The sequence below is a fragment of the Zootoca vivipara genome, chromosome 12, assembly GCF_963506605.1.
Source record: "Zootoca vivipara chromosome 12, rZooViv1.1, whole genome shotgun sequence".
NCBI lineage: Eukaryota > Metazoa > Chordata > Lepidosauria > Squamata > Lacertidae > Zootoca > Zootoca vivipara.
In genome coordinates this window covers 35,308,207-35,323,532 of record NC_083287.1, presented here as the reverse complement: position 1 = coordinate 35,323,532, position 15,326 = coordinate 35,308,207, and the positions used below count along the sequence as shown (strand labels likewise).

At 46.9% G+C, this 15,326-nt stretch overlaps 1 protein-coding gene across 1 annotated transcript in view; it reads left to right on the top strand.

The window, feature by feature from the left end:
- Window positions 1-5,745: 5,745 nt before the first annotated feature.
- Window positions 5,746-15,326, top strand: part of ST8SIA6 (ST8 alpha-N-acetyl-neuraminide alpha-2,8-sialyltransferase 6) — a 45,222-nt gene continuing 35,641 nt past the window's right edge. Inside the window, exon 1 of the mRNA XM_060280790.1 lies at window positions 5,746-5,852. Coding sequence (XP_060136773.1) covers window positions 5,791-5,852 — 62 coding nt within the window. The 5' untranslated portion in view covers window positions 5,746-5,790. The remainder of the gene's footprint in view (window positions 5,853-15,326) is intronic.

The following is a 15,326-nucleotide window of genomic DNA, read 5'->3' as shown; positions in this document are numbered from 1 at the left end:
CACATTGGGCAAAAGATTCCTGCATTCCAGGGGGTTGGACTAGATGAGCCTCGTGGTCCCTTCCAACTCTGCAATTCTGTCTCCCCACTGCTCCCCACCCTTGTGCATCTGCTGGCTCACTTTCCCATTATGGCAGAGCCAGTCCTCCCCGAGATCTTTCATCTTTCCAATCAGTTGAAGTTGGAAAAAGTGGGTGTACTTTAAAAATAGGGTTCTAAAAATAGCATCCTTCATAATTCACAACAGGTCAGGTGATCTGCCTTTTTACCATGCTTCCTCTCGCTTTGATCAAACCTGTTGTTTTATGACACTGCACAGCAGCACAATAGCTATATATTAATATAATTGGGAGGTTCTGATTGAAGGTATACAAGGAACTGGAATTTCTCCTTGAGCAGTTGATAGTTGGCGGCGTAATGCCTACAGAAATGGACCTGAGAGGAGACCATCATCTTAGGCATACCTACCTTGTAAACAGCTTTGAGTTTTCATTGCAATCAAGCGGTATATACATTTTGTTACATAAATAAATGAATTATCAGGGATTCCATTGAATCGATTGGAATATGATGACTGCCAGCATGAGCTTGTTCTGTACTTCATTACAAGTGCCTCCAGTCCTGTTCGTATTTCTTATGGAGGAAGAATGCATGAGATAGGCTGCCCAGCTATGAAAGGCACATACAAGTGGACTCCAGTTGGAAATCCATTCAGCATCTGCAATAGCTGAATTGCCATACAAGCTCCGTGTTCCGAAATAGCAGGCCTCTGAATGTCAGGTGCTGGGAATGGACAATAGTGGAGAGCTGGCATGACTAATGACTTGACTAATGACTTCACTGCATGCCCTGCGTGTAATTTTCCCAGAAGCAGCTGGTTGATCACACTGCTGGAAACAAAATGCCAGACTAGATAGACAATGTCCTGATTCAGCAGGACTCATTTTATGTACTTAATCTCTCCATAGACTTTTTCCTTTTCTTTCTGCTTTGCTTTGTTGAATGGCCTGTAGCTATTTCAAATTTACTGTAAACCAACTTGAACATTCCAGACACTCAGATCTGTCTGCATGACTAAATTATGGCAGAGTTTGTTCTGAAATGTACTATTGTTGCATGCTGCCCCAATCACCCAGTGGTGCGAGATTCTAGGGCAGGCATCCCCAAACTTCGGCCCTCCAGATGTTTTGGACTACAATTCCCATCTTCCCCGACCACTGGTCCTGTTAGCTAGGGATCGTGGGAGTTGTAGGCCAAAACATCGGGAGGGCCTCAGTTTGGGGATGCCTGTTCTAGGGGGTTCTTGGTGGCTTACCCAGGGTTCCTGTTTCCTTTTGGAAATGAGGCACAGCTGAGACTGTGGTGCCCTTATGATAGATGGCTTCTTTACACATATATACAACCTGAGCCTATGATTGAGCAATCCTCAGCATTAATACTGCAAGAAGGTCTTGCTTCTCCCATAGTTGTAGCCTTGGATCCCAACAGACACCAGCCAAGAACCTCTCTCCAGCTTGATGTGTTTTTTACAAACTGCTGCCTATACTGGACTACAAGACTTTCTCACATCACAGCCAACACTGAAAGCCCAGGAATTTTGTATGTATGTGTTAGGGTGTCAACACATTGGCGTGCAGAAGGCGGCAGTTGGATGCAGATGGAGCCTAGGTCCAACAGTCCACGCCAGGAACCAGCCAAGGTCGGGTATCAGTACGAGGGGTCAGGAGAAGCTGGAGTCAGGAGCAGTCTGCGTCAGGAGCCAGCCGAGGTGGGTATCAGTACCAGGGGTCAGGAGAAGCCGGTCAGGAGCAGTCCGTGTTGAGAACCAGCCAAGATGGTATCAGTACTGGGGATCAGGAGCCAAAGTCAGGAACACTGGAATCAGGAACAGGATGAGCAAGGACAACCACGCACTTCAGCACAGCAGTTGCAAGTGCTGGCGAAGGGAGCAGCCAGCCTTCCTCAAGTAGCCTGCTCATCACCACGCCTCTTACGAGCTGCAGCTGGTTTCTCAGCTCTACGCTCTACAGCTGTGAAGGGAGGAGGGGAGAGGGCCTGCCGACTCCTTTCCTCACAAGGGCCTGATTCTGACTCAACTCCTCCCTCCTCCTGTTCTGGTCTTCCCTCTTCCCTATCTGATTCTTCCTCTTCTGAGGAGTGCCGCCACTAGTCTTCTCCAAGTATGAATTCCTCCATTTCCCCAGACTCTTCCGTGGTTGTCGCTTTGCCTAGGGGGGCTTGCCACCACTCCTGCTCGTCTGGCGCAACCCTGACATCCTGTGTGTATGTGTGTGTGTGTGTGTACTCCCTCAACCTGCTCTCTTGCCTCATCCACCCCCATGATGGATAAACCCCACCTCCCTCTTTTGGGTTGTCAGAGCATCATCTCTGAAACACCCATAGTGCTTGTTGTGCAACCCACCCTGGCGTTATCAGATACCCAGAAGGTGATGTTCCACTAGTCCTAGCCACCTCTCAGAAGACATAGTCACCTAGGACCTTCACCTAGGTCCAGGAGGATCCACTATGGCTGCTAGGCATAGTGAGAGACTGCAGAAACACACACTGCCCTAAGATGGGTGCACCTCATTCCTAAGGTGTGTGAGGTGTTGCAACAACAATTTCCAAAGTTTGGGCAGTTAAAGCACCCGCCTTTGTTGCAGCTGTAGTTAGGATTAACCATGTGCATTGCCTGAAACCAGTGATTTGCATATGTACCAAAGTGATCTAAACATTGACACCTTGGGAAAGAATCCTTCTTCAAGGCTTTTGTTTTTTTCAGCAACTGGGAGCCAGGACATGTACCACTCTACCACTCTTTAAGTCCATACGCTGGCACAATAAAATGCCCACTCAGCAGGTTATGCCTGGGACTGACTTAGATCCACCCCCACCCCCAGTTGAATAGGTACTTGGTGGACTCCTAATTTATGATATGCCAAAAATAGATGTTCACTGGAGCACCAAAATCCTTCTCCCACCTTGTACAGACACCTTTGAAGGGCAGGAATAAAACATAGTTCCTTTCGTTGGATCATCCTGATGAATATCTATTGCCTAGTGTCCTCACTGTATTGTAGAAAATTCGATGACACTCATAAAAGCGGCCCAGGACATTCTGGCATCTCCAGGTTTTTTCAGCACATCAGCCTCTTCTTATGCCATTTATGGCTTCCCCTTAAGGGACTCTGGGAATTGCAATTGGTGTTAGCATTCACAATGTTTATCAGATTCCCGTCACGAACCCCTCACAACACTATATATATATATCCTGCAAGATTTCTTGCATGATCAGGCACATTTTCACACATGTAATTTAAATCACCTTCTGAGATTTCCTCATGCTCTTTAGAAGAATGTGTCATCATATAAATCGAAAGCACTGATGGGGGCTGCCCCCCCCAACATTTCCCCTTTTTCTGTGCCGAAGTACAATTAAAATACAATACGGCACAACAATATAGTCATTAAAAGCCAGTAAAAACCAATCACAGACACAAGCCCTTGAATGTAACATGTATGACAAGCAAGACAGTAGGGCAAAAAGTCAAAGCTCTCAGGCCAAGCAGAGAAAAGCCTTCACCCTGGCTCCTCACCTTGAGGGTTTCCCTGGAGGTCCCCAGAGTTTAACTGGACAGGCCAGAATGGTGTGCCTTCTCTGGTTAAAAGAGGAGTTTCTGACTCTGCTCTCCCTGTCTCAGGGGTGCCAACTTGAAGAAAATATTGGGGGAGCCCAGGTAAGCCCTGCCCCTGCCCAGCATGAATGGAAATGCCCATCAATTGTGGTGGTGGTGGTGGGGTTTTCAAATATTTTATTGGGGCGAAGGGACCTCAGCCTCTAGGATTGGCTCCTATTCCCCACCTTATCATTTCCCCAACATAAATCATCCTAGGCTGCGATTTGCTGGGGGGGGGGCTGGAGGAAGAGGCAGATCTAAGGCAGCAATTGCCCCCTCCCACTTCTTCTGCTAGTGGTAACTTTAGATGGGTGGACGCGACTGCTCATGGCAGCTGCCCATGGCGAGGGGAAGGGTTGGCAAGCCCTCCGCCTGGGCTGCGAGCCTGATCTCAATCCTGCCTCTTCCTTCATCAGCTGAGTTCCCATCTACTTTGGCCCTCCGCTTACTCTCTGCACATGCTCAGAGGCAGCCCTTGCTGTTTCAAATGAACCCGGGTCTTGTGGCAATAATAATAATTTATTTATACCCTGACCATCTGGCTGGGTTTCCCCAGCCACTCTGGGCGGCTTCCAACAAAATATTAAAATACAATGGTCTGCTAAACATTAAAAGCTTCCCTAAACAGGGCTGCCTTCAGATGTCTTCTAAAAGTCTGGCAGATGTTTTTCTCTTTGACATCTGGTGGGAGGGTCCACAGGGCGGGTGCCACTACTGAGAAGGCCCTCTGTCTGGTTTTCTGTAACTTGGCTTCTTGCAGTGAGGGAACCGCCAGAAGGCCCTCAGCGCTGGACCTCAGTGTCTGGGTAGAACGATGGGGATGGAGACACTCCTTCAGGTATACTGGACCGAGGCCATTTAGGGCTTTAAAGGTCAGCACCAACATTGAATTGTGCTTGGAATTGTGCTCGGAAACGTACTGGGAGCCAATGCAGATCTTTCAAGACCGGTGTTATGTGGTCTCGGCGGTCGCTCCCAGTCACCAGTCTAGCTGCCGCATTCTGGATTAGTTGTAGTTTCTGAGTCACCTTCAAAAGTAGCCCCACATAGAGCGCACTGCAGTAGTCCAAGCGAGATATAACCAGAGCATGCACCACTCTGGCGAGACAGTCCGCAAGCAGATAGGGTCTCAGCCTGGGTACCAGATGGAGCTGGTAAACAGCTGCCCTGGACACAGAATTGACCTGCGCCTCCATGGACAGCTGTGAGTCCATAATGACTCCCAGGCTACACACCTGGTCCTTTAGGGGCACAGTTATCCGCCCCACTCTCCCACCCCATCTTCTCAAGGCAGACAGATCACCCCCACCCCCACCTTCCCCATCCCTTCTCGCCAGCAAGCAGCAGAGAGTCTGAGCGGCTAGCTAGAGCTGCCGAGGGGCTGGGATGAGCTGAGGCCCCTCCGGCGGCAGCTCCCCTCCCCAGACCCCGCAGGAGACGAAACGGATCCGCCAGGAGCCGGAGGGGGGCGGAGCCAGAGCGGCGTTGGGGGGCGGCGCCGAGGGAGGCGGGAGCAAGCGAGGGGCGGGGGACGAGAGCAGCCGAGCAGCGCCGACCCTGCTTTGCCACTCGCCGCCGCCCCTGCTCTGCCCGACGGGGTCGCCTTCGCTGCAGTGGGAGGCGGGCGGGCGGGGGCAGCGACGGCGACGGCGGCCGGATCCCGCGGCAGGGGGCAGGCAGCTCTCCTCCCCACGGCGGCGATGCGGGCGGTCCTTGCCCTGGCGGCTCTGCTGGGCAGCCTGCTCCTGTGCCTGTGCCTCGGGTGGCTCTCCGCCGATGGCTCCGGCGGCGCGAGGTACTGGAGGGATCTCGCCTGGAGGGCTGCTGGGGGTGGCGGGATCCCACGCGGGGGGGGGGGTGAAGTCACGGGGGTGGGGTGGGGAGAGAGACCAACTCCAGCTTCCCTGCACGAGGGGGGCTTCCCCAAGGCAGGGCGCGCGCGTTTTTTTGCAAGGGGGGGGGGGGTTGCACGGAGGTGCCAAGGTGTTTGCTGTGGCTGCTGGGGACATCTCATCGCGCCACTTAATGCTCTCGGCTGACCAACGGGTTTGTCTCGCTTGCTTGCCAGGGGCTGGGAGGAGGTCAGGGCGACGACTGGGGACACCCCCAGGGTGATGCGATCTCTCCGGTCGCCGTCGGCATCTGCCCAGCTGGAGCCTCAGTTGGCCACCAACAGGTAAAAAGGCTGAGCTGTGTTGTTGTTGTTGTTGTTGAAACGCCTTTTCTAGCCTCTGTTTTGGGTTGGACCAAGAAGGGAGAGTTGCGCTGGTCCAGCGTGAGAAAAGCAGCCGCGAACATCTGGATTGTGGAGCAGCGGTGTTCCAAGAAGGGCCGATCATCTATCTTGAAAACACTCACGAGTTCGTGATATTGTGGTTGGTCCCCGACTGTCCTGCTCTCACTTCGGGATCTCAACTCACAGGGGTCAACATACCTTACTTTTTCTTTTCTTTTTTGCAAAACATTGTTCTTGTAACGTGCCTTTTGGCTTCAGCAAGGGCAGTGAAAAGCTTGGTGGTAGATTATCTTATCCCTGTATTATTCCAGTTACTTTTAAAATTGCATTTTAAAGTGTTAATGATATATTGCAACTGAATCAGTGCAAGGAATCATTTTGTAACTGGTGGTGGAAACCAGATTCCTTTACAGGAAAAAAATAAATCAAAATTCTTCCCCATTTAGGTTAGCAGAGGAGCCATCTACAGCTTTGAAGATATTCTACCCCCACTTTTGTTTTCTTTATTCTTTTTTACTTTACCCATCATCTTTGCTTCACTTCAATCCTTTCTGCTGTGAGTCACCATCCTTGAGCTCAGGTGTTTCTCTTTCAAACACTTTAACTGTGATCCACGAGACCACAGTAATTTTTTTCTTGAGAAGTTTCTTGTCTCCTCAACCCGCTCATTAAACTCCCACGACATAAAAAACAAAAATAGTTTTAGGATTTGGTGTGAAAAGTTGCAGAAATGGAAATGTCACCAGAGTAAGCTGAACAGTTTTGCACAATTCGACCTTTGGAAAGTTCTCAGGTCCAACCCCCGTCTGCTTTTAGAATCCCAGCAGTTTGTGACTACAACTCTATACCAACCTCCCAATCCCATTTAACCAAGAGTCTTACTTCTGAGTAGACGTGTATATGATTGTACTATAAATAGCCAGTTAGGTTCCAGTTTAAGAGGAAGGTTCTGAAAAAGTTTCGCATGAAGAGAGAATTCAGATTGAAAACATTCTTGTTTGGGCAGTCTTTTCCAGCTGGATGGGATTGATAAAGTTTCTTTTGGGTCTCTATTTCCATTGTTTAGATATACTGTTTTTAAACTTAGTAGCTTTTATTGTAGGATTGTAAATTGCCTTGAGATTCATGTAATTCATATAACAACAAAATGCTGTATTGCCTGGAATGGACTTTTTGAGAAGATGCTTCAGAGTACAGTGATCATTTGGGTATATAAGGGGTGAGGCAATCTTTCAAGTAAACTGGTCCCAAGCTGTATAGGGTTTTATCCACCAAAACCAGTACCTTGAACATAGCCTGGTTTGGCAGCCAGCGCAATTTCTCCAGCAATGGTGGTAATGAGCAGTTGAGTCACTGCATTTTGCACCAGTTGCAGCTTCCAGATCAACCTCAAGGGTAGCCCCTCAAAGAACACATTGCAGTAATCCAGCCTGGAGGTTACCAGTGCATGGACAATAGAATCTATAGCCAAGATCAATACAGCCAGGGACCTGAACAGTGTTAAGTCTATAGAGCTTGGAGCTGATCACTACGCAAACTCCATCCCTTAACTGAGGGCTAAACAGAATGTCAGGGGTGGATTATCTGGTTTGGAGCCTTGCATTACAACACTGGTGGATGAGCTCACACTACGCCTGCTAACGTTTTGATCAAGGCTTTAGAGAGGAGTTATTGCTTTTGGGTGGGTGGCCCATTGATGGTTCAGCAGCAGGCTCAGACTCCACACCCAGAAGATTTGAATCCCTTTTCTGACACTAGCAACAAGTTCTGATTCTCAGACAGGTCCGCAGGTTATTCTTCCCCTGTATTTTGGGTGGGTTGGGGGCTTTCTCTATATATTTATACAGTATACTGCTTTTCCTCCAAGGAGCTCGAGGTGGTGTTCATGGCTCCCCCACATCCCATTTTATCCAACAACCTTGGGTGTTGAGTTAGGATGAGAGATGGTGGCTGGTCCAAGGTCACTCAGTGAGCTTCATGACTGAGTCGGGATTTGAACCCAGGTCTCCCAGCTCCTAATCCAACACCCTAACAGCTACTTCACTCTGGTGTTCAATTCCATATGTGACAGAATCCTCCTCAACCTGACATTATAGGCTGCTCTGCATTGGTTTTAAGTCTCCCAGGACAGAGACTCACTCTTCTTATGTAGCTATTTCCTCAGCTGATCTGTGCCTTTTGCAAGTATTCCCCCCCCAGCATTCAACTAACATTTTTCTATTACTAAAGTGCTCACTTCTATAGCACTTCCAATATCAAACAAGCCTTCCCACCTAGATTTTGATGCTGATTAAAGGTATAAACGGAGGCCTTACAAGTCTTATTCCATTACAATTAATAAAGGATTTGCCAAATTAAGCCGAGCATTCTTTCTTTCTTTCTTTCTTTCTTTCTTTCTTTCTTTCTTTCTTTCTTTCTTTCTTTCTTTCTCTTCTTCTTTTTAAGCCATGGCACAGAACATCCATTTTCTTTGTCAAAACTCTTTTACAGTAAAATAGAATGTTTTCCTGTCTCTTTGGCCTTCTGTGACTCCTGTATTTTCAAAGTACTTTAGGGTTCAAAAGCAGTGAAGGACTGACAATATTTATTTCATTCTGCGATTGAATGTTCAACATTTGCTGCACTTCTGTAGAACACTGGGGACACCTCCAGGGGCAATAATTGTCGATCCACTTATATAAATTTCCCACTGGCTTTTTTAAAAGTTCATTTTGTTTGCTTGCACCTAGCGTTTAATTGTGTGGAAGCAATGAAAAGAAAATACTTTGCACCAAAAAAAAAAAAAAGCAACCACAGGAGTAGCAATGCAACAACAAAAGCATTTCCTGGTAAGCTTTTCCCTACCAGGATGCCAGGTGCTGAACTGCAAGACACACAAAATAGATGTGGTGCCTCTTACGTTCCCCCCCCCCAAAAAAAACATTCTTGACTCTCCTGCCAGTTTCCATTAAAGTTTGTAATGTGCATGTTGTAAGAGCAGCAGTCAGGCAAGAGAGATTAACTGACTAATAAAGAGGGGAAAGCACCTGTTTCCAGGGATGAAACATTACATCAATATAATGCACTAGAGTTATTTGGCTAAAAATTATGGCTGATTATTATTGTATAAGTGTTAGCAAAGTCACTCAAGTAATGCAGATGGAGTCCAGTGAGAAAATAATCTTTGTAACACTTTATTGAGGAAAACTGAGGGAAATGGTACATAATTTGAAGAGAAAGGAACAGAGGGGTTCAGTCCTTGTTTTGTTCAACCAGATATACAGATGAAAACACTCTCAGGACATTTGCCACCTCAGTGAACCAGCCAGATGGGCGGGGAATAAATAATAAAGTTGTTGTTGTTTGTTGTTGTTAAAGAGCATGCCACTCTGTCTGGTTGCTAAGCAGTACCTCCACCCACCCATCTTTTGGCTAGTTGACTTTAACATTAACAGAATTAACCCCTGAGATCCAAACAGAAAGATCTCTGCTATTGGACTTGATTGTGAGAAATTCTTTCCACCAGTTGTCTACCTAGCAGCATGCCGCCAGTCCTATTTCTAGGCCCTGTGTGAGCTGTCTTTTCCCTTCTCCATCTTGTCTCCTGACTATCTCTTCATCTCATTCTTCTACGCCCTGTTTATCTATGCCCCCATATCCTCTATGCCCACTTCTGCCCAATTTTGTTATTTTGTTTCTACTTTCTTGCTCGACAGTTCCTCTATACCACACAACCTCTCCAGGCACTCGGCCAGGCAAGAAGGGTTTTCTCCAAAACTGACACTGCACCTCCCACACAGCACCTGCCCTGATATCTGACCTTCCACAATGGCAGACTTTGCCTTTAGAGCTTAGAGTGCTTAGAAACATTCTATGACATCACAGCAGTTCAAGCAATGACCTGCCTTGTGCTTGGACACAAGAAACAGGGGTTGTGTGCGCTTATGTGATTGTTATTTTTTTCATGGCTCCTGTCTACAACAACAGACCCTTTTGGAGAAGCTGTGAAATAATTAACCAAATGTAATTAATTATTAAGCATGCTACAGAGACCTCTATGTTCTTTCTTCTGTCACAACGTTGTACCCCTGAGGGTGAAATAGTTATTACAAAGAATGGGAATAGTTACTTAGCACATAAGTAATGGACTGCAATACACATTGCTCAGCAAGCCTGGCAGCTGTGCTAAATTGACTGCCATCATTAACATTCTTATTTCTTCCCAGACTATGTATTTAAGACACATTATGAAATAGCCTTTCTGGGGTGCATCTGGTAGAACTGATATGCTGGAAAGCATCGGCCAGCTATCCCCACATTTCTCCTGCAGGAATGTTGACTTCTGAACTCTCCCTTCTATAGCTGTCCCTTTGTTGTTGTTTAGTCGTTTAGTCGTGTCAGACTCTTCGTGACCCCATGGACCATAGCACGCCAGGCACTCCTGTCATGCACTGCCTCCCGCAGTTTGGTCAAACTCATGTTCGTAGCTTCGAGAACACTGTCCAACCATCTTGTCCTCTGTCGACCCCTTCTCCTAGTGCCCTCAATCTTTCCCAACATCAGGGTCTTTTCCAAGGATTCTTCTCTTCTCATGAGGTGGCCAAAGTATTGGAGCCTCAGCTTCACGATCTGTCCTTCCAGGGAGCACTCAGGGCTGATTTCCTTCAGAATGGATAGGTTTGATCTTCTTGCAGTCCATGGGACTCTCAAGAGTCTCCTCCAGCACCATAATTCAAAAGCATCAATTCTTCGGCGATCAGCCTTCTTTATGGTCCAGCTCTCACTTCCATACATCACTACTGGGAAAACCATAGCTTTAACTATACGGACCTTTGTCGGCAAGGTGATGTCTCTGCTTTTTAAGATGCTGTCTAGGTTTGTCATTGCTTTTCTCCCAAGAAGCAGGCGTCTTTTAATTTCGTGACTGCTGTCACCATCTGCAGTGATCAAGGAGCCCAAGAAGGTGTCCCTTTAACAGGAATGAATAGGTGATTATGGCCACATTCACACGCTGCATTTAAAGCACTATGATACCATTTTAAACATTTATGGCTCTCCCAAAGAGTTCAAGGAGCTGCCATTTTTTAAAGTTAAGAGACCCACCCCGTTCCCCTACAATTCTCAGAGTGGTTTCACAATCAATCCTCACAGGGAACTCTAGGAATTGTCATTCTCAGAGGGGCACAGCTGTCTCTTAACAACTCTCAGCACCCTTAACAATCTGCGGCTCCCAGAATTCTTTGGGGGAAGGAACCATGGTTGTATAAAGTGGTATCATAGCACTTTAAATGTATGGTATGAACGAGGGGTATGTTCAGCTTCACTTGCTGCCAGTCATACAACTCTTCTGCTAAAGGGGCAGAAGCAGACCACATAAATTATCCCCATTCCTCTTTTCTTCCTGAATGACATCTCTACCCCCTGACAAGCTCAGGAGAGGTGGAACTTAGCAGGGACCATGCTTGTCTTCCAAATGCAGAAATACTCTTGAAGAAACTGTGGACCCCATTATGGAAATTAAGTTTGTCAACGTTATCGATTATCTCATCAGTGTTCTACCTCAGGCTGTGTTGTGGGTTAGCTTGGGTGTGTGTGGCTTCTTTGTGCCAAATTTCACCCCAGTGCAACCCTGTGCATTACTCTGCATGATCTTAAGGCTCCCGTGCCACAGCTGCTACCTCTCTGCTCCTGTTTCCCCTAATCTAGTTGCATAGGCCGCATCTTCCACCCTGGCTCTTGCATGTTTAAAAAGTACTCCCTGGATCTGAGGACAAAAGGCACCTCAGCTTTTCTGGAGCACATACCTTTGGAATAATGTGCAACCCCTTTAAGCCCAAGCAATCCCCCCCAGTCCAGCTTGGAGGAAGCAGAGCTGGAGGGACCCGCCTTGCTGCGCAGGACCACGGAGATCTGCAGTTGGCTACTGATACGTCAAGCAGGCCTGCTGCCTGGCCTGATCTTGAATGCACAGTGAGCTATCCATGGTCCTGACTCTTAGCCAGCAGATCCATGCTTTGGCTCCTGGCTGGCTAGAAGGCCCCTGTGAACCATAGCAGGAGACCTGAGCATGGGCAGGAGTGGGTTTATTTCAGAGCAGAGCTTAGGGCTCATCCACAATTGTCCCATGATTCCTAAGCAGGGGTTTGAGAGGTCTTCCTTTTGTCTCACTGCTTTCCCCAGGAAAACCCACTGTATACTGCCAAATTGGAACAAACGTCATTCAGTTTTTCTGAGGGTTTTCCCGGGGAAAGCAGCAGGTGAGAGCCGTGAGGGCTCGCCCTCCTTTGTGTGGAATAAGAGTTAAGATGCAACATTGATATACGGGTTTGTATTGTTTTCTTTTTCTTCTTTATCCTTTTCTTATTTTTTTTCCCTGTCTTATTTTTATTTAGATTAGTTTGACTTTCATTGTATTTTATGTCAAAAGCTATAAAAAAGAGAGGAATTGATTACATGGAATCGCAAGACAAACGGAAATGTGAATGTCTCATTTTTAGAAATGACAAAGTTCCCTTATGCAGAGTTTGCTTGATCTGCACAGATGAGTGAGGGTTTCTGGGGAGGAGGACGTCATCCCATCGTTGCCAGCTGCTGAACCCAGAGTAGCTATCAATTGGATTCGGCATTCAGTAGTGTTCTTGCCCCTCCAAGCAGAGTTCTGATTTGATTAGGCTCTCTTTTCACTGAGCTTGCTCATATAATCTCGCTGCACCTGAGTTATAGAAGAAAATAAGCTTGGTGCTTGAAGAGGAGGGAGATCACAGGCCTGAGGCTTCCTTGCTTCGCTTTATAGCCTCTGTGGACATAACCTTATTACCAAGCAATGGCATAGTTCAGTAATTTTAGATTCTTGAGTTAATGGCCTCACAAAGGATCTCTCTTTTAGGGGATAATTACTTTCCTTTGAAGTGTGGTCATCTAGCCTTACCGCTGTTGCATTTGAGGGGCCTTCCTGCTTCTGCTGTGTGGGGCCCTGGACCTCTGCCTCAGAGTCTGGCCCTGATGGCGCTGCTGTTTCCAAGACTTTTGGGCACATGCTATCAGTTGGCCACCCCTGCCTTAGAGGAGAGTGACTTGTTGATGATCCTCACCACAGCATTTCCCAAGGATCTGTCTCTTCTTTTCCCATGGCTGGAATGAGCCCTTGAACTTTGGTTAATGCACAGGAGCCTTTGCTTATGGCAAAAAAGTTTATGGGACAGCCAGGGACAGCCCTGCCATTAGGCAGAATCAGACAGCTGCCTCAGGTGCTGATTTTGAGTGCCATGAATTGGCAGCAAACTGCTGGTTACTTAATTGATTGTTGTGGCTGTATTTTGACTGACCGGGAATGTGGAGAGATACTTGTGGGATATTCTGCCTTAGGTGCCAAATGAATTTTTTGGCCTTGTGGGGAGGAGCGGGGAAGCACTTTCTGCTGACCCAAACCAGCTTGGATTTGTTTAAAATGACCCAAAGGAAGATTCAACTGCCAAAACAAGTGGTGTCTGTGCATGGACTGTGGTAGAAGGAGTGGAGTTCAATAGTAGGGCATCTTCTTTACATGCAAAAGTCCTAGGTTCAATTCAGTGGTCTGACTCAATATTGGGAAGCTTCCTACATTCCTAGGAGTTCCATATTGATGTTTGCATCAGCCAGAAAAATGTCTTGGGCCAGCCATGGGGCGTGAGAAGGAGATGCCTGCCAGTAACCTTTCATTGGCCCAAAACATTAGTGACAATTCCTTTGGGGGGAGGGGGGAAGAGTGTGAAGAGAGTGTTAGACAACCTCTTACACAGTCGCCGTGATTAATGTTGGAAGACAACTTGTTACTTCTGCCGTTTAAGATTTTACAGTCCATTTCACCGAGCATTTAGATTGCATATTACCTTATTAATCAAAGTGTCATGAACCCTAAAACAGCAAGGCAGTCTCATTATCGAATTCGACAAAATTAGTGGCAGAATACTTAAGAAGTTTAAAGCATGTATCCTATTGGGGAACAACAATTGGTTTATAATGGCCATAGAGTAGCTGACTTAATAAAAATGGGAGAGAATGAAGAATGAAGAATGAAGAGCAGCATTAGAAATAGAAGAACATGGTATTTTGTCACTTTGGGGAGTGTCCAGACTGTAATATTGGGGGTAGGGAGCCTCAGGCCAGTGGCCAAATGAAGCCCCCCAGTTCTTTCTCCCCAGGCCATGCCCCTCATTGGCTCTACCTTGAGTGTTTTCCCATGGCTGGAATGAGTCTTTGAAGGTATGTGCAGAGACTAGCCTAAATACAAAGGTATGATATACTTCCATTCATCCACCCATTTCCCCTCTGGGCCTGCCCTCCATTGCCATGTGGCCCTAGGATGGTTACACTGAAGGCAATGTGTCCCTCAGGCTAAACAACACACCCCCCAAGCTGTAATAGCGGGTGAATCCCGGATTTGGGGAAGAGGGATCATAGTTAGGGTAACTATGTGAGTGTCTATCCAGTCCGTATGCCAAGATCCAGCTGCCCATGTGCCAAGATAGTGACAGGCACTTGTAACAAGTGTAGAATCCAGAAGGGGAATTTTAGCCTGCAATCAGGGGATCTATCAGCTGATTCCAATAGTTTTTTGAAAGGAGAGGAGAAAGAGTGAAAATATAAAGAGCATGTATTGTGAGCTGGCACAGTTTTTGACTTCCCACTTGAAATCCAGAAGGTAAGACGACTAGAAGTAATGAGTTTTAGGCAGTATGAGAGTCAAGGCTAAGAAAGAAGGGAATGCTAATATGTAGAAAAGGTCAAAGTCACCCAACCTTTGAAAACTGGAGATTATATTGTGATTGGGTAAGAAAGCATTGGACCAGGAAATAAAATATTACCCAGCTTTTGGAAATCATTGGCTACCGCAGAGGAACTGCAGCACACAGAGCTCGTTTTTCATGTTATTAGCTTTCATTCCCACCCCCCCTCCCCCCGAAGTGGCAGTCATTTGCACTCCCATGCACTCAGAAGGAAACTGAAAGTGAGACCCGTGTTGTGTGTTTCCCAAGCACAAAATGTCAAGAATGGCTCCTGGATCGCAAAAACCCGAAGAACAAGAGCAAAATGACAGGTGGCCTGGAGACTGGAGCAGAACTGAGCTGAGTGACACTGGGCTATTTGCTTTTCTACTATAAGTAATGATGGATTTTATTTAAAGCCGGTCGCCACTCTTAGGACACTCTAAGGCCTGTTGGCTGTGGAAGATGGAGCTGCTTTGCTTCGGTCCCATTTCTGTTTTTACACTCTCCTCCAAAATATTTGAGCGGGCACACCTGTTTCTCATGACAGCATAACACATTTGCAATTCTTGCACAAACTCATGCTGGGATAACTGTGAACTCGTGCTGTTTATAAGCAATTGCATTCTAGCATGTTGGCTTGGTCTGCTTGCACTGTCCCATTAAAGCTATTTAATAGAGATATATTCAG